General features: G+C 36.2%; 1 protein-coding gene across 1 annotated transcript in view; it reads right to left on the reverse strand.

Annotated features, from left to right (window-relative positions):
• LOC137946116 (uncharacterized) overlaps positions 1-12,021 on the reverse strand; it is a 30,035-nt gene extending 18,014 nt beyond the window's left edge. The window contains exons 1-2 of the mRNA XM_068792305.1: positions 11,919-12,021; positions 11,019-11,388 (exon numbers count right to left, since the gene is read on the reverse strand). Of these exons, the coding sequence (XP_068648406.1) occupies positions 11,019-11,388; positions 11,919-11,926 (378 nt within the window). The 5' untranslated portion in view covers positions 11,927-12,021. The remainder of the gene's footprint in view (positions 1-11,018; positions 11,389-11,918) is intronic.
• Positions 12,022-20,407: the final 8,386 nt, after the last annotated feature.

The following is a 20,407-nucleotide window of genomic DNA, read 5'->3' on the forward strand; positions in this document are numbered from 1 at the left end:
CTTAGATGAAAATTTTTCTCAATCTATACAGATAACTACGATCCGGTTGAATGTATCGAATTATGTAAACTGGTATAAATCAATTTTGATATATTTGAGAGCCAAGAGAATGGCAAAATATATAAATGATGATCCTTAGTACCTGTTACTGAAGATTGGGTAGCAGAAGATAATTTAGTAATGACCTGGTTGGTCAACAATATGGAATCAAAATTTAGTGATCAGATTTTGAGTTGCAATACTGCTAAGGCAACGTGGACTGGCTTCCATGTTGTCTTTAGAAAGTAATTTGTCAAGGATCTATGAGTTATATGTAAAGTTCTTTAATATGAAGAGTGGAGGTAGATCACTGACAGATTATTTCACGGAGATGAGGGGAGTATTATAGGAGATTAGTACATTCCATCCTTTTACTACGAATGTTGAAGACATTCGTAAGAAAGAAAACCAGATTAGAGCCCAATTGTTGGTCAATGAAGATGTGACCACTCTTGAACAAGCCTTTAACAGAGTTCTTCGAGCTGAATGTGCAGTTGTAAATAAGAATGAGTCAGGTGGAACCCTCTCAAAAGTAGCTGCTCTAACTTTCAATCTTCTACTGGTAAACTTGATGATCAATTTCATGGTGGTAATAATAGAGGTAGAGGTCGCTCTTACACAGCCTGTGGTCGTGGCCGAAATGTTTGGGGAGATCGGAAATGTGTTTATTGTGGTAGGACTGATCATATTTCTGAGAAATGTTGGAAAAACTTTGGTAAACCTACTTAGGCCAACTCTATAGTCATAGATAAGGACACCTCACACACTGGATCCTATGAGGAAATTCAGCAGTTATTACAGTGACTGGGTCAACTGACTGCTTCTCAAACTATCGAGACTACTCCTTCCTTAGTGAGTGCCACGATGGCTAGTATAGGTATGAATGCACTGAATTTGTCTCATTCCCCCTCTTGGATTATTGATTCAAGAGCCTCTACAGATGTTAAGTCTACCATCCCTATTTCAGTCCATTAGTCCATCTCATTCATATCGCCGAGTTACTTTAGCTGATGGATCCACCCCTCCCATTCAGGGGGAAGGTATAGTTCACAGTACTCCACAAATATCCTTAGATTCTATTTTATTGGTACCAAAGTTTCTAGTTAATCTCTTGTCTGTGAATTATATAATTAAATCCTTAAATTGTTTAGTAACCTTTTATCCTACTTCTTGTGTTTTCCAGCACTTGCAGACAAAGAGGACGATTAGTTCAGGACATGAGAAAGGAGGGCAATACATGCTAGATGATGTATCCATTCTCGAGTTGTAGCTCTCACTACTGTAGATTCTTCTTACTTGTGGCATCTGCGCTTGGGACATCCCTCACCCGCTATGTTGTGTCAGTCTTTTCCTTCTCTACCAGCTAATATTTCATTTGATTGCGAATCATGTCAGTCGGGAAAGCATTGTCGCTCCAATTTCCCAGTTAATTCTAGTCAAAACACCAAGTTGTTTGAATTAGTGCACTCTGATGTATGTGGTCCAAGTCGGGTTCCTAGCCCATTTGGTTTAAGTATTTTGTGTCATGATTGATGATTTTAGTAGAGTCACTTGGGTGTATCTCCTACAAGAGAAGTTTGAAGTACTTGATGTATTCCTCAATTTTTTCAATAAAATAAAAAAACAATTTGGTGTTTGTATGTACTTCGTATTGACAATGGTTTGGAATATCTTAACCATAAATTTTTAGTATTTTGAGCTTCTCATGGTATTACCCATCAAACATCTTGCCCTTATACACCACAACAAAATGGGGTGGTTGAACATAAAAATAGGCATCTCCTTAAGGTTACAAGGACACTATTACTGCATTTGAATGTTCCTAAATCTTTTTGGGGAGATGCGGTTTTAGCTTTGTGCTACTTGGTTAATCGTATTCCCTCATCTGTTTTGAGTGGTCAAGTTCCTCTTCAAGTTTTAAAACCCAATTGTAAATTGTTTAGTGTGGTTCCTCATATTTTTGGATGTACCTATTTTGTTCATATGTTGGGAACTTCGGTCAATAAGTTGTCACCTTGATCTATCAAATGAGTTTTTCTGAGATATTCTCGTCAACAAAAAGGGTACAAATGTTATGATCCTATTCGATGAAAAACATGTGTCAGCCGATGTGACCTTCTTTGAACATACTCCATATTTTTCATCATCTACAGAGCTTTCTGTATCACCTGAATCTCTTTTAGACAGTCTTGTTCCTGTTGTAGTTTTGGATGTACCAGCGTCATCGAGTTCTTCATTGCCTCTTTGCGTTTACAGTCGTCGCTCTTATACTCCTGTAGTGCCTCCAGTAGTTACCTCTACAGAGCTCTCTTCTCATGATCTACCAACTTCCTCATTGCCTGTAAATCCTGTTGTCTCTAATTTGGACCTACCTATTAGTCTACGAAAAGGTAAACGATCTTTTACTTCTCATCCGATATCCAAATATGTCTCTTGACTTTTTGTCCCCATCCTTCAAGTCCTTTGTTATGTCATTATCTACTTCCCATACCTTGTTCAGTGCAGGAAGTCTTGTGCTCTCCAGAATGGAAACAACTATGGATGATGAGATGAGTGTTTGTGTCTCAGAGAACATAGCGTCTATGTGATCCACTTGCAGAAGCGGTTATTGTGGGGTGTCGTTGGGTTTATACTATCAAATATAATGTTGATGGCTCTATTGAACGATACAAAACTCGAATTGGAGTTGATGTCTTTGAGACATTCTCTCCTGTAGCCCGACTTACTTCCGTACGTATCTTAATATTTGTGGTTGTTAATAAGGGTTGGCCTCTCTTTCAATTCGATGTGAAGAATGGATTTCTATATGGTGATCTACATGAGGAAGTATATATGGAGCAACCTCCTTGGTATGTTGCTCAGGGGGAGACAAGAAAGGTGTGTAAGCTGCAGAGGGCTATTTATGGACTTAAACAGAATCCATGGGCCTAGTTTGAAAAGTTTAGTGATGTGGTACTACAGTTTGGGTTTTATAGGAGTCATTGTGATCATTCTATGTTCCTACTTAAAAAGAAGACTGGTATGGTGGTTTTGGTTGTATATGTAGATTACAATGTGTTAGTTGGTGATGATCTTGATGGTATTACAGAAAAACAATATCTGGCCACACATTTTCAGATAAAGGATTTGGGCTCTCTCAAGTACTTCCTTGGCATTGAAGTCGCTTGTAGCAAGCAAGGTATTGTTCTTTCTCAGAGAAAATATATATTGGATATGTTACAGGAGTATGGTTTATTAGGTGCTAAACCGGTAGAGAATGTAAGTAAGTCAGGCCACAAGAGAGAATGACTCAAAGACATCAATACCAAAAGTCTGTGTATACCCCTTTGCCACCAACCGTGCTTTATACCATTCAATAGAACCATCAACATTATATTTGATAGTATAAACCCAACAACACCCCACAATAGTTGTTCCAGTAGGTGGATCACATAGACACCATGTTTCCTGAGACGCCAAGTTCCCCAAGACACCAAAGCACTCATCTCATCATCCATAGCTTGTTTCCATTCCGAAGAACACAAGGTGTTCTACACTAAACGAGGTACATAGGAAGTAGATAATGACATAGCAAAGGACTTGAAGAATGGAGACAAAAAATCAAGAGACACATATTTGGATATTGGATGAGAAATACAAGATCGTGTACCTGGCAAGTCCAAATCAAAGACAATAGGATCTACAAGCAAATGAGGAAGCTGGTGGATCATGAGAAAAAAACTCTGTAGAGGTAACTGCTAGAGGCACTATAGGAGCACGAGAATGACGACTGTAAACACAAAGACGTGATGAAGAACTCGATAAGGTGGTACATCCAAAACTGCAATAGGAACAAGAATGATTGAAGGAGACTCAGGTGAGACAAGAAGATTTGTAGAGGATGCAAAATATGAAGTATGTTAAAAAAAATACATCAGCTGACACATGTCTTCCGTCGAATAGGATCATATACCCTTTTTGTTGACGAGAATATCCCAGAAAGACACATTTGACAGACTGAGGTGACAACTTATCAACCGAAGTTCCAAATATATGAACAAAACAAATATATCCAAAAACACGAGGAACCACATTAAACAATTTACAATTCAACTTTAAAACATGAAGAAGAACTTGACCACTCAAAACAGATGAGGGCATATGAATAATTACGTAGCATGAAGCTAAAATTGCATCGCCTCAAAAAGATTTAGGAACATTCATATGCAGTAATAATGTCCTTATAACCTCAAGGAATTGTTTGCTTTTACGTTCAACCACCTCATTTTGTTGTGGTGTATAAGGGCAGGACGTTTGATGGGTCATACCATGAGAAGCACAAAACACTGAAAATTTATGATTAAGATATTCCAAACCATTGTCAGTACGAAGCACATTAACACAAGTACTAAATTGATTCTTTATTTCATTGAAAAAATTGAAGAATACATCAAATACTTCGGACTTCTTCCATAGGAGATGCACCCAAGTTACTCGATTGAAATCATCAATAAATGACACAAAATACTTAAAACCAAATGGACTAGGAATCCAACACAGACCCCATACATCAGAGTGAACTAATTCAAACAATTTGGTACTTCGACTAGAACTAACTGGGAAACTGGAGCAACGAAATTTTTCCAACTGACAGAACTCGCAATCAAATGAAATATCTGCTGACAAAGAAGGAAAAAACTGACACAACTTAACTAGTGATGAATGTCCCAAACTCATGCCACAAGTAAGAAGAATCTACAATAGTGGTAGCCATAGCTCGAGAAACCAATACATTATCCAACATGTAGATCCCTCCCTTCTCATGTCCTGAGCCAATCGTCCTCTTCGTCTGCATGTCTTGGAAAACACAGGAAGTACAATAAAAGGTTATTGAACAGTTTAAGGATTTAGTAATATGACTCATAGACAAGTGATTAACTAGAAACTTTGGTACAAATAAAACAGAGTCTAAGGACATTTGTGGAGTAATGTGTACTATACCCTCCCCCTAAATGGGAGAGGTGGATCGATTAGCTAAAGTAACTTGATGATATGAATGAGATGGATTAATGGACTAAAATAAGGAGGGTATATCTGACATGTGTGTAGAGGCTCATAAATCAATCATCCAAGAGGAGGAATGGGACATTCAATGCAGTCATACTTGTACTAGTCATCATGGCACTCGCTGAGGAAGGAGGAGTCTCAGTAGTCTGAGAAGTAGTATATGGAGTAGTCAGTAGACCTTGTCGTTGTACTAATTAATGAATTTCCTCATAGGATCCAGTGTATGAAGAGACATCCTTATCTGTGACTATAGAGTTTCCTCATAGTACTCAAAACTCCAAACCATCCAAAAACCGACCTACTTAAATATAATTTTCTTTCTTACAAATGTCTTCAACATTTGTAGTAAAATGATGAAATGTAATGATCTCCTATAAAACCCCTCTCATCTCAGTGAAATAATCCGTCACTGATCTACCTCCACGCTTCATATTGAAATATTTCACATATAACTCATAGATCATTGACAAATTATTTTCTTGAGATAAAATGGAAGCCAAGGAAATCCACATTGCCTTAGCAGTACTGTAGCTCAAAATCTGGTCACTAAATCTAGACTCCATACTGTTGACTAATCAGGTCATTACTAAGTTATCTTTTGCCACCCAATCTTCAGTAATAGGCATAGGGGAATCATCTGTTATATATTTGACCATTCTTCTAACCCTCAAATACATCAAAACTGATCTAGACCAGTTAACATAATTCGATCTATTCAATTGGATCGTAGTTATCTAAATAGGTTGAGAGAATTTCACATCTGAGCTGTCAGTAGTCATCTGGATAGCAACTGATGTGCTGGATTCAGGCATTAAATATCACAAACCACCACAATTCAGTACACTAGAGCGACAACCCCAAATGTCTATACTTCCACATTCAAGTGGATCGGTCCCACAACGAAGTCAATTAGGGCAATTCAATACCCAATTCATTTAATTTCAAAGCAACAGTGATCAACGTCAGCAATTGAACCATAAATCAATGAAAGAATGACCTAATTGCAAGAAACCAAGATGATGTAGGACATATGAATGATGATGCAAGTATTAGGGTTAATTCAAGCAAATTTGAAGAATTTCTTCAAATTGGGATCATCAAACACCTCTAAATCCCAATAATCAATCAGATAGAACATTAGTCATTAGCCAAGAGGTTAAGACAAGTAGAAAAAAGGCAAAAATTAAAAAATTTACCCTACCAGTCAAGAAATCTAGGAAAATCCTTCAAGAAGATTACTGAAAATGGAGAGAAGGTCCACAAAATTGAAAGAAATCAGCCCAAGATGTGTGTTACTGCTCTGACACCATGAAAAATATGAGACTTGGGGAGAAAATAGAAGGGAAAAGAGGAGAATAGGAGACTTGGGAGAAGAGCAGCTTTGCTGCCTTCGAGAACGTGCCAAAAAAGCATGTTCTCCCTCTTTTTAATCAGGGTTTAAGTGATATTTTACAAAAGGCCAAATATGCCCCTCGATACTCATAATTACATATCTCCTAAAATACAAGTCTAAATTGAATGAAAATTGAAACATAGATAAATAAGAAATTGTCTATCTAACAGCCGTAATTTAAGAGAAAAATGTAATGTATGAAATGACCAAAATACCCTCAAACTAGTATTTTAACTGGTCCCATGTTCGTAAATCAGCAAATTCCTTTGTTGATGTGATGGTTAAGCAGGGAGCCTCCCTCCAATCTCTTGTTGTTAAGGGAGCACTTATCTTGTTTGCTACAATAAAATCTCATCCTTTTCAAAAAAAAAAAAAAAATGATTGAAGGGAACTCTAAACAAATCCCACAAAAAGAGTGCATATTTCAAAAGATGGCCTTACTATATCAATGCAATACTTGTTAGTTAGGTTTCCAATTATGTTCTCTCCATTCATATCGTTAAAGAACAGTCCCACATGAATGAATGAGCAGAAAGATCTTATGTTATTACTTAAAAGGCCTCTTAACTTGGCTAATCATTTTGGGATAAGCCTTAAACCCAAATTTCACACATATTACAGAAGAGATATTGCTAAAGTTAGGTCGAGGTCCATCCCAAAATGACTGGCCGAAGATAAGAGACCTTTTCTCCACTAATAATTATCAATTTTTTTCTCAACACTAACCTAGGAACTATTCCTTCTAGCACTTCCACTCACATCTGAACATTAAAAAAACAAAATGGGCAACATAATGGGATTCAAACTAAATAGGATATAAACTAGGTCGAACAAAATGGTCACCTTGCTTTAATTCCCATAAAAAGTTGGGTCCAAATCCTTTCCAAATGAACTAAATGAGATCCATTCCATACGAACTAATCGAAGTTAGAAAGTCCACAAGATTATTTCAGACCTTAACCTATATAAGATTATTCTACTAACAATCCATCTAAGGTCTGAGCCTAAACAAACAAACAATTGGTGATAACTGAACATGATACAAATTAAATAGGCACAAGCTACACCCAATTGAATAGAATCCCTCATTTGATACCATGCCAAATTTGGGTTTAGGTCCATCCTAAAATATTTATGTAAAGCTAGGAGGATTTTTCCAACTCATGTGGATTGTTCCCCCTAACTGATATGATAGTGTCCTTTAAAAAGGTATTTTATCTTCTTCTAATAGAAAATGAGGGTAAGAAAGTCAACATAAAAAATTTCAAAATTGACAAGATGTATATAACTACTGAGTTTGAAGGAATGCATGTAATTTCACAATTTTCTAAGGGGTAAGTGTAATTTTTTTTTAAACTTACGTTTTTTTATTGATAAAGAATATTACCCCCTTGTAGCAAGAATTGAAGCCTCAAGACACAGAAGGAAAAGGGAGAGAGTCCTCCACAGTTAGAAAGAGAAAAGAAACAACTTCCTTAGCAAGACAATCCATATTTATTAGCAGATTACAAGTTCTGATAATACACATTTTTTTTACTGGGCCAAAGAAGGCAAGTAGATGATTCCTTCTTGATCCCTAATGATCCCACTGATATCCATAGGCTTGGGGGTCCAGAAATAGCTCTTGTCAAATTTAATTTTAACCAACCGATTTGAGGAAAGAAGGGGGAGGGGATCTGTTTGAGAGATAGGGAGGAACATGGTCTGTCTAATTTTTCTTAGGTTGAGGGGTAATATATTTCCAAGTCCTGCTGGATTTGGCGGGGTAATCCATGACGAAAACTGTCGTCTGCTTTTCTCCACTGGGAGTCTCCGACTCTACCATTGCAAAAATCTCCAGATTACTCAATGGGCTTCAGATCTTCCAAGGCCATCTCATGTGCCCCCTCCTTATTTAAGGCGACTCCAAGATTGTCATTGACTGGTGTGCAAAGTCAACCTCTCCTCCCTAGCGGCATTGGGATAAGTATTTTGAAATATGTAATTTAATTTCTCTTTTAAATTGTAATTGGAACCACATCCCTAAGTCTGCCAATCATTTGGCAGACACTCAAGCTAAGCTGGGCGTTTCACTCCAACACCTTGTTGTGGAGGAAGGTCCACTTAGTTAGGTTTGTATAGTTTATACATCCTTCTTCAAATATATATATTTAATCTTGAGGGTCTTTCAATGATACAGAATATTGACTTGGAAGCCCAGTATTAATGGCTGATTCACTGTTGTTTCTGCTTACTCTCATATCAAAAAGCAAGACTACAGTATACATGAGCACAAGGCAAATCTGGCTTGAAAACTATCAACGCCAAGCAAAATCAAATTTTTCGTGTGGTCGGCTATCAAAGAACATATCCTTACTTCTGACAACCTTCATAGAAGAGGCTTCACCCCCCTAATCTTTCTTGTCCCCTTTGTGGTGAGTACAATGAGACAGTCCAGCATGTCCTCTTACACTGTGGATTTTCTTGGCATGTATGGATGAAGTTTTTAAGAAGATTGGGCTCCCAATGGGGCTACATCAGGACCTCTTCGGCACCTTTGAGATGGTTAGAGGGATTCGCCTTCCTCAGTTGGGCAAGTTAATACTTTTGGCCTGTCTTGCGCATGTTCCATCATGCATTTGGCTCGAGCAAAATAACCAGAGATTTAACTCTAAAGCTTGCACCCCAGACAACACGGCTTCACATGTCGTTGGCCTTATCTCGAGCTGGCTTCATACGAGGAAGGAATTTGCCGCTCTATCAAGTGTTTCCCTTTGGAAAAATTGGAGCTTGATCGCACATATGACTGGCCCTTGCAGGACTCCGATTATGGCCATCTGGGATTCTCCCCCTTGGGACTGCATCAAACTCAATTTTGATGGTAGTACTATTGGCTATACTGGGCCGGCTATAGCAGGTGGTGTTTTCAGAGGTCACAATGGAGACTCTATTATTTCTTATGTTGGACTAATGGGCATTGTTGATTCTAATACTGCTGAAGTTAGTGCTCTTCTATTCGGCCTCCAAATTTTCAAGGGCGTCTCCATGGCAAGTTAATCATTGAAGGAGACTCGAAGATTGTCATCAGTTGGTATTCCAAAGATATCTCCCCACCTTGGCACCACTGGCCTATCACAGATTGTATTGATGACATTGTATCATCTATCCATTGTAATTGGAATCTCATTACTAGATCAGCCAACTCTTTGGCTGATAAATTGGCAAAATTCAGAACTTCCCAACAATCTCTCATTGTTTGGGAAGGCTTCCCCCCTTTGTAAGTTGCTCTTTTGAGCTTTTGTCTTAATAAAAATCAACATCATTTGTAAAAAAAAATGATATAGAATACCACAACTTTTGGAGAGAGAGTCAACTCCTCAAGACTCGAGGGAAGGGGGAGAAAGTCTTTTACAATTAAAAATAAATAAAAACAAAAATAAAATAAGAGAGAAACACCTTCCTTAGTAAGGAAGTCCAAAACACTATTAGCAGACTGTAAGATGTGCAGTCAAACATTTCTCTTCCTGCATCAGAGAAGACAAGGTAGATGGTTCCATCAAGACCAAGAGGGAGGGAGGAACATGGTTTATATTGTTCGCATGTAGGTGCCAATGACTGCTTGGAAGAGAGAGGAACAATCCAAGTGCATGTCAAACTGATCTCTATGTGGCACTAAAGGTCCTTGAGTAGTGTTCCTCCCAAAGGTGCAACAAGACAGATGCAAAAGCTAGGTCTACCCAATTAGGACCTGTTTGGTGCTGGCAAATAAAATATGATATGAAGAATGAAAAACGTGTACAGATGATGATTTTTTTAGGATAGCTTTCCATGTTGATTTGAAGAGATAGTGCAATACAATGTGCTTACTCTGAAGTTTCGCCACAAAAACTTCAAGAAAAAATTATTTTTTGCAGGCCCGTGGTAAAGCTTGTCACACATGGAGATCTTCTCATTAGCTGTTCATACAAAGTGAAGTACCCAATCAGGCACCCTTAGATTCAATGCAAGGGCAGCCAGGCACGAGAGAAACTGCACAGCAGCAGATTACACAGAATGGTGGTGAACTGAGCTGAGTTTTTGGGGTCCAATAGAGGAGAGTGTAATAAACCCCTATAAAATATTATATTTAGAAGGATGTCAAATAACAGAGAGGTTTTTCAAAATTTTCAAAAAAAAAAAAAAAGAAAAACTGAAAGGGCCTAAATTTGTTCCAACTCTTTCAACCCAAAAAACGGAGAAATGCTGCTGCATCACTCAGCAACAACTTTCCTCAAATTATGAAAGATTATTTTTTTTAATATTTCCGATCATTGAAGACATGGATCCGACCATATGCAGTTGGCCACCAAATGCATAAAATCCCAATAATGATGTCATATTCCCAAGTTCTCCAATAATTTTGACCAAAATATTCCGATAGAAAGTGCAATGTTCGCATTCACGTTTCACCCATTTGTATAAAAAGAAACATGTTATCCATAACAACATTAACAAATAAATAAATATGTACAACAAATAACGACAGGTAATCGCTAAGATTCAAAGGATCAACTTTAGCTACCTTGTGAAGCTCAGTACCCATAAGAAGTGCGTCAACTTCCTCCAACGACCATACTAGAGGGATACACTCTCTGTCAGGCAAAACTTGAAGATAGCCATACCAGGCAGACTCCTGACCCAAGCTTCCCTCAAACATTAATGCCAGAGAAAGACCCAAAGAACCATCTAAACCAGTTTCTTCAATCAGTTCTTTGGCAACAGAGGTCTTAATAGTCAAGCAAGCTTGCTTGGGTATAGTGGCCACCAGATCCCCTTCTTTCAAATCGCAAACAGCTTGGACCAATATCCCTTGGTCGTCTTCCTTGAATGCAAGGGTATCACTACAATCTATCTCTTGAGATCTCATCCAACGCTTAAAAGCTCTCAAACTCCTGCGTAGATGGAAACATGAAATCAATGTCCACATCATTTACGAGCTTATTCTTTCACACTAAGAGAAAGTAATTTGGTCATCCGCACACACCGAAAATTTATGTATGAACCAAAATCTAGACGATGACTTCTCCAGGAATATAACCCAAGATGGACTGTTTCACTTCCAAAGTAGGAAAGCTTTTAACTATAGCAGTACAACTGTTGCATGAACTAAAGTATGCAACTCAAGGGCTCACGAAAATTAGAAAATTTATAAAATAATGCATGATTCGATTCAGTAGAGAAATGCCAAGCGATGAGGGCGCTGCATCGATGTAAGTCAAACTCCTCAACGCCGAGCGGCAGATATTTTAAACAACAATCCTAATTCTCAAAACCACAAACTGATGTTTGAGGAGATGAACAGTTGCCACTTAAGCTGATGGAGATGACGAAATGATGTTCAAATTCAGTTACTCAGACCTCAAATTTCTGTGATACAGTAAGAAAATACACAATACAAACTACAGAGAGCCAAATGGATTACCGGGTCATTGCTTCAATCAAATTGACAAGCGAATGATGTTCGTCTTCAGCTTCAGTTAACCTTTCCGCCTGCAAGGTGCAAACGCCTGAAAAGTATTAGGGCATTCGTCACCAACTCGAAAAAATTGATTTTTTGTTCACAGAAGCCTGGCTTCACCCTTTAACCAGGCCTTCACGAATAGATATTCTTGTAAAGACGTTTCATGGGTAACAACTATTTTATAGTGTATTATATTAAAAAAAAACTTATGTGCTAGATTTATAAATTTATAATAAAATAAATGTAAAAAATAAAATAATTTAAAATATAAATTAATAAAAAACCGTTCTATAAGTTTTATAATATAATAAATATAATAGATTATATAATAAATTTAAAAGCAAGATTATAAGCCCACTAAAGTGTAGAGTTAGTGGATCTCATATCAAATGTGTAGACCTAGCCTATTTCAACCAAACTATTTATGATAATAAATATTTGGCACTAACCATGTATTTTTAGTGAAGCTTAGACATGTTTCAAATAACTTCTATGCCTCACAAACTTAGAGCATTTGAATGAATGAATACTTGAATCGAGGAAGAGAAAATGTTGCAAAAGGTGTTCTTTAAGATAACATTTGAATGCCTAATGCTGCCTAGAAAGACAACGTTCGAATACCCAAAGCGGTATTCAAATGCCCCATAGCCTGGTATCTAAAGGTCATTGTTTTGCCATTTGAATGCCAAAAAACAGAAGCCCTAAGCATTTGAATGGTGGCTTGACATTCAAATAGTGCAACCCCTGAAACACAACAGAATTGACTTTTGAGTCTCAATCCGATCAAGATAGGCTATCAAACTTTTTAAGTGATCAATCATTGTGATTAACAACTTAAAATAAGAATTTTAATTATTTTTTGTAATTTTATCAAGGATCTTAGCATATTTGTATAAGGATAAAATTTTTTTTTTCTAAACCTAATTACTTTATTTTAGAACATTAGAGCTTTTCTTAAAGCAATTTTCCACTTCATTGCAATAGTGAAGCTTGCTACATTGACCACAACCTTTATTCCAAAAGATTTCATACTTTGAAATCATCATAGGAGGTAAATTTAAGGGCTTACAAGTTCAATCAATCAATTCTTTGAAAAGGCTCAGTACATTAGAGTTTTTTTTTTAAAAAAAATCTTTGATATTTCTTAGCCTAGATTCATGCTACAAAAAAAAAAAAATCCAAGTAAATAAGATCATTTGGAATCTTCCAACAATTACTTTTGAGCCTTCGAATTTTATATTCTCTATTTGATTGAGTTACTTTTTGGAAACCCAAATACGATAAAATTCTTATATTCAAAATCTTTAAAAGTTACTTAGAGATTTTTAGTTAAGTTTGTATTGTAGATTTTAAAATTATTTATGTATCTATGTAGATCGTGTTGGATAGTTAGTTTTGAAACAAATCTTTGCATAGGGGTTATTTTCAAATTGAACTTGTACTCTGCAAATTAGACTTGCTTGTTAAAATTAAATGAATTTATGTACCTTGAACTGTTGTCATATTTCGAGGGCACATTGGTGAGGAGTATTTTTGTTTAAACTTTTTTACTATAAAATCAACCTATTGAAGAGGCATTGAATATGTTGTAATTGTAAGCAAGTAACCTTTGCATTAGCCTTGATAAATCCTTATTGTCACACTACTAGATTGATCAAGGATCCAATCCTAAACATATAGCATGTAGCCTAGCTCACTTTGTGCAAAAATGGGCTTAATCAACCTCTCAAAATTAGAAAAGAGAAAATTAGCTCTAGAATAAAAGGGACTTTCTTTGCACGAATTTGAATATGAAATGCATTTGTTTACATGACCTACTAGGAAAAACTTGCTAAAAAAAGTCTTATCCCTTTTTTTCAATTTCTCTTCCACCTGGGTCATTGACTCTGGTGCTTCTAATCATATGTCAGGTAACTCTAAAAAAATTTCTTCTTTAAACTATTTTTCTTCTTTTAGACAAGTTACGTTATCCAATGGATCACATTTTAGAGAGGTTGGAGAGGGTACAGTTCAACCCTCTCCTGTTATGTTTTTAGATATCTTGTTTTATGTTCCTAACTTTCTAGTGAATTTAGTATTTGTTCGTCAACTCACTTGGAAATTAAACTGTTTAATAATATTCTTTCCTTCTATGTGTTTATTTCACGATCTCAAAACTAGGGAATAGATTGGTGGATGTCTTGAGCAAGGTGAGTTGTATTACCAAATGATACTTCTTCCACACAAGTATTATAATCAATTGTATCACTAATGGATTGGCACATTCAGTTTGGTCATCCCTCACTTGAGAAGCAAAAGTTGTTGCCCCTGTTCAAGTTTTTACTCCTTTGTTACGTCAATAATGTCAGCTAGACAAACATCATAGAAGAATTTCTCTAAGAAAGAATTCAATACACAATTCCATTATTTTCTAGTTAGTTCATTATGACATTTGAGGGCTTTGTAGGGTGTCTACTGAATATAGCTTTCAGTATTTTGTTACATTCATTGATGATTTCTGCATATGTATTTGGATTTTCTCTTGAAACAAAGATCTATAGTACTATCTAGTTTCAACATTTTTATCAAGGAATTTCAATTGCAATTTGGTGTTTCTATTCAGTGTTTGGGAACGGATAGAACATTGGATTTGTTGTAATGTGAATGGTAGTTTGGTTCTCACAATGCAGTTGCATAGGAACCTTCATAGGAAGATCTCAGTCTACAAATAATGATTGTAACCACAACATCTTACTAACTGCTAGTGTCATAGCCTTATATTTCGCTTTTGCACTAGATCTTGCCACAATGTTTTCCTTCTTACTATGCCAAGTCACCAAATTTCCCCCAACAATCGTACAAAATCTAATATGGATTTCTATCATCTAGAGAACCTGGCCAGTCTGCATCTACAAAGCCTTTAATATCAAAGTGGCCATAACTTTTGTACAACAATCCTTGTCCTTGATGTTTCTTTGAAGTATTTGCCAATGAAAAAGCCGAGGCTTATGCATAAAGTGACTAATAGTACTCACAACAAAGGAAATATTTTGTCTTGTCACTATCAAATAAATTCATATACCAACCAGCCTTTGAAACTTTCCAACATCTACATCATTTCTCAATTCTCAATATAATTTGATATTCAAGTCCATCAGAGTATCAAATTGTCTACATCTGTGCCTTCAAGTTTCCTCAATTAAATCTAAGAAATACTTCCTTTGAGATAAAACAATGCCATGTTGTGATTGTAACACTTCAATGCCAAGAAAGTATTTAAAAAAATCAAGACCTTTAGTTTGGAAGGCTTTACATAACCCTCCTTTACTTGGTAAATGCCACTTTGATCATCCACATAAACAACCAACAAAATAACACCATTGTTGGTATACTTAACAAATACAGAGTGATCTAATCTAACACCTCTTGAAACCAAACCCACAAACAACCTAGATGGCTTTATCAAACCATGCTCAAGGGAACTGGTTAAGGTCATAGCTTGGCTTGTTAAGCTTACACACCATCTCCCCTTCAACTACAAGATCTAGTGATTGAAGCATATAAACCTCTTCTTGGATGTCATCATTAAGGAGTGCATTTTTAACATCAAGTTGGTGAAGAGACCAATTAGAATATTCAGCTAGAAAAATCATAATCTTACCGAATTGAGTTTGTCAGCCAGAGAAAAGGTTTTCCCCATAATCAATGTCATAAGATTGAGTATACCCTTTGCAACCAACATTGCCTTTAATTGAGCAACAAAATCATTTGGATTATGTTTAACTATAAATACCCATCTAAAACCCGTGGGTTTCTTTCCAAGCGGTAGAAGGGTATACATGGTTGTCATCTCTTCTTCCTAGGCAACTCTCCAACCTAGATGCTTCTGAGCCTCAACATGATCCCTATGAATAGACATAGTAGATAAGGCAGCTAGAAAGGAGTAACACTCTTGGGAAAGTCTGAGATTGGAAATAACATGAGAAAGTGGATAAGAAGTAGAGACCTTTTGTTGAACAGATGAACGAGGTTCGTTATGAATAGCTCTGGGGCAAGTGTCAAATAGAGGAGTAAAAATTATAGGAGAAGATAAAAATCCAGAATCACTCACCTCAGAATCAGCAGATTGAGTGGGTGAATGGTTGGTCATTGGTAAAGGGGGAGCTTGTAGAGGCTGATCAAAAGGTTGTATAATGAGCTGATTCAATGGCTTAGTTAGTCTAAGCTTACCTATAGAAATATCAAAACTTGGAGGAGAAAGAGCCTTTGGATAAAAAGGTTACCCTTCAAAGAATGTAACATCAGCTAAAACAAAGATTTTATGCAATGATGGATTGTAGCACGCAACCTTTTTATTTTCAGAATAGCAATAAAAAAACATTTTAAAGGACTAGGGTTCAAATTTATTTTTTCCCCAACAACGGATTATGAACAAAACATACAACCAAATACTCAAGTTGGAAATGGAAATAATTTATAAGTGGTTAGAAGGGATGAGAATGGTGATTTATGGCCAGGACACTTGTGGCATGTGGCATGCCATTAATAAGATAGCATATAGATAAAATTACATACGACCAATAAACTTGTGGAACATTCACGAACAAGAGTAGAGCACAAGTAATTTCCAATAAATGCTTTTGTTTCCTTTCTACAACACCAATTTGCTATTGTGATTATGCTCATGAAGTTTGATGAGATAAAACGTATTATTTGGCATTATCAGAATGAAATATTATAATCTTTTTGTCAAATTGATTATCAACCATATAATAGAATAGTTCAAAGACAGAAAAGTATAGATCAATCTTTCATTAAGAATAACTAAGTTACTCTAGTACAACCATCGACAAAAGTAACAAAGTACATGGACAAAGTTATATTAGGAATTTGAACAACTTCCCAAACATCTTAGTGGACTAAAGAGAAGGGACTAGAACTAACTTTCTCATACTTAGTAGGGAAAGAACTCCTATGATGTTTGTCAACTCACAAAATTCACATTGTAAACTTGAAATAGATTTCAAGGAAAGGACTACAACACACTAAATGAGCGAAGTCCCAACCGATTGTGCATTGTAAATCTTCTTGATATGTCATTCTTGAAATAAGTCTTCATCCAGCTAATATAGATCTCCTCTTTCATGGCCTCCACCAATCACTAGCTTGGTCCAATTGTCCTAAAAACACAACAAGAAGGATGGAACGTCACAAAGAAATTAAGTTTCTTGGTAATTTGATTAACAAACATAAGACTCGGAGAAAATTGAAAAACAAAAGAAAACAATGGCCATAGGAAAAGATGGAGATGAGTAAGAAGAACCTATACCTTGAACTTTGGTGTGAGAACTATCAACAATGAAAACAAATCGGTCAATAGGCAAAGAAAACAAATTGCCTAATTTCCCAATAAGAAGTTTAGAGGCTCCTAGGTGAAATGATAGAGCATGAAAAAGAAAAAGACATATCTATACCTATAGTCACAATAGTGGTTAGAGTACAAGAAGATGGGGACAACAACGCTTAAATTTTTGGAGAACTTCATAGTCTGCTTTTGACAGATTTTTGGAGCTGGTTTGAGCTGGAGAAAGGCCAACTTCTTTGATCTTTGAAGCACCAACAACTAGATTCATATTAGTTGGCTTTCCATGTAGTTTCAAGCACCTCTCAACCAAGTGATTATTCAACCTAAAGTAAGAGCATGTCCAAGGGGTTGAAGTGTCTCTAGATAAATCTCCGATACTATGACCTCTGCCTCTACCTCTATGAAAGTTTCTACCATGACCTCTACTTTAATAGGTCTATCCTCTACATTGACTAACCGTGGCTGATGTCTCAAGAGATTCCTTCTTCAACATAGGTGACTTGGCTTGAATTTGAAGCAATGCAACACAAATATCATCAAATGAGGGTTTTGTAGGAGAACTTAAAATTTGATTCTTGGGAACTTTAAGTAATGGCCGTAAATGAGCAAGGAAAATAGCTTCAACTAATGCATCTCTTTTTTTTTTCTTGAACCACCATATTTGTTTCCACTCTTGTAAGAACGCTTTGAATGGAGCAATTTACTCATTTAAATTCTTTGAATGTTTGGTAGTGTACATGGCCTAGAAAACATAATAAAGCCTTTGTAGGGTATAGAATAAAGCTTGTTGGAGGTATCTCATATGGTTTTGGCAGTTTCTACATGCAAAATATTATTAGCCACAAATTCTTCCATATTGTTGATTAATCAATGAATAACCAATGTGTCATCTTTCAGCCACTTTTTGCTAGTAATACACTCCTCACTATAGGAAGGGGGTAATTTTGTTGTTTTGGCACCTTTGAAACTATTTAAAAATCATATAGCACAAAGGATCTAGAGAGCGCTTTCTTTTTTCCACTTTATTACACTTGGTAAATAGTGTAGGTCATGAATCCATTTAAATAGACACGATCAAACGATAAAAAAACTAGTTGTTTAAAAGCTATTTTTCTCATAAAATGACATGTTATCATTTTTTAAAAGTAGGTCCATTAGGTCGTAAAATCTTCAAACAAGAATTCAAAATCATGATTTGAGTTTCTAAACATAATGGTAGATGACTTAGAAACTATGGTGATCTATGTTGGCTGAATTGAATTTGAGAAGCATTTCCCATTATCTTTGAATGATTTGGTTGGATGATCTTTACAACATTTTTTTTCATTTCTTCAAGATATCTAGAAGGTAGGCCAAACGAGCCCTTATAGTGTCATTTCCCTCTCATATAATTTGGATTGAGCTCATCCAATTGGTCGGTCTTCTTTGAAGTTCCTTCTTCTCTTCTAGCCTTTATTGCATCAATCATCTTCATTGGGAAACTTCAATTGGTTGGCCTTCTTTGTTGCTTTTCTTTTTTTGTGAGTTTTAATCATCCGGTCATCCAGGTAGATGACTACAAACAAAACTTTTTCTCTTTTCTATCATTTAGTAGTGCAACTAGTGGACGACCAATCTTCATTATCTTTTTCGACATCTACTCAGAGATTTTATATGCACCATTAGGTAATGCATGGCTCGGTCTAGATGTGCTGTGAATTCTAAGACATTTTTTGCCTAAATCACTCAGTCAAATTTCACTTAGTTCCTATGTGTTTCTTATCATAGAATTAGCTTCGTGGGGATCTATATATCAATATTTTCCTCTTTTCTTTTCCTTTCCTTTAGTTTGCCCTTAGATTTAAATTTTTTTAAGGAACTCAAAAAGAATTTTCCTTGAAGAGGAGCTACATTTTGAGCTGCAAACTTCTTTTCACTAGGGTAGGCAGATTCCATCATAGTGGCCTAAGCTTTCTTTCTATGTGACTAGGGTAGGTATTATATTTTTGTCCTAAGTTGGTTGAGGGGCACATAATGCCACTTTCCTCGTCTAACACTTGAGAGAATTTAATAACAACACTCCCTTCATTCCTTGATGAAGGGAATTCTTCGTGAGTTTTAGTTTCACTTTTTTTTTCTATTCTTTAACATGAAGAGGAGTTCGAGTCAAATATGTTGTTCACCTTATCCCAAGTTTTCTTGGTTGTTGTGCGCATATCAATGAGGTGCAAGTCCTCATCTCTAAGCACATGACAATAAGAACATAACCCATGATTGGATTTGAATGCAATTGTTTTCTTTAAGAAGCAATGTCCCCTTTGGGTGAGAATATTTGACCCATTCACAATAATATTTCAAGCTTTTATATTCTAGACATAGATATATAGGGTCATCCTCTCTTTCCAAGATTTAAAATTTTATAGCTTAAATAGACCTCCAAAGAAGATGTCAAAGTATGAAATTCTTTGAAAAAAAGGAAAAGGGTCAGAGTCACAATGGTAATCTTCTCTAGTGAAATGAGGCATAAAATGTCATTCAAAACGAGTTCCAACGTTAAAAATTAGAGCAATTTGGTTTTGAAAGAGACTTTTTGTTCCCTTTAGAACTACCCAATCCTTGATGAAAAAATCATGAATAAATACTTAAATCATAATAGTAGTAACTTATAAATTTTGGTGACCTATCTTAGTTAGATAAAGGCTAATAATCGACCTTCATCGCGGGGATAGGCACCCGAATGTCGAGCCACCATGTCCAAGTTGCTAGGCATTCAAATACCACTTCGGAAATTCCAGTATCACTTTTCAGGTAGTTTTCTTGGTTTAACACCAACAACATTAGTCATTGGAAATGGGCATTCAAATGCAGCCTTTAGGAATACTTGTTATAGCCTTTTTTCTTCTTCCTTTGTACACAATATTATTGTTGGACGAGAAATGTTTAGAAGGGCTAACTATATTATTGTTGGACGAGAAATGTTTAGAAGGGCTAACTAGGATATCTAGATTGTGGTTGCCACGTCACATGCTGCTAGAGACAACCGGTGCCACCCGGTGCCACGTTACTGAGCAGAGATCCATTCAAAAGCCGACCACACAGGATGGCTCGCCGAACCGATAGAAACATA

Source organism: Aristolochia californica, unplaced genomic scaffold (assembly GCF_029961685.1).
Source record: "Aristolochia californica isolate CCGP_79_NKW_82.1479 unplaced genomic scaffold, dmAriCali1.0.hap1 SCAF_12, whole genome shotgun sequence".
In the NCBI taxonomy this organism is placed as follows: Eukaryota; Viridiplantae; Streptophyta; class Magnoliopsida; order Piperales; family Aristolochiaceae; genus Aristolochia; species Aristolochia californica.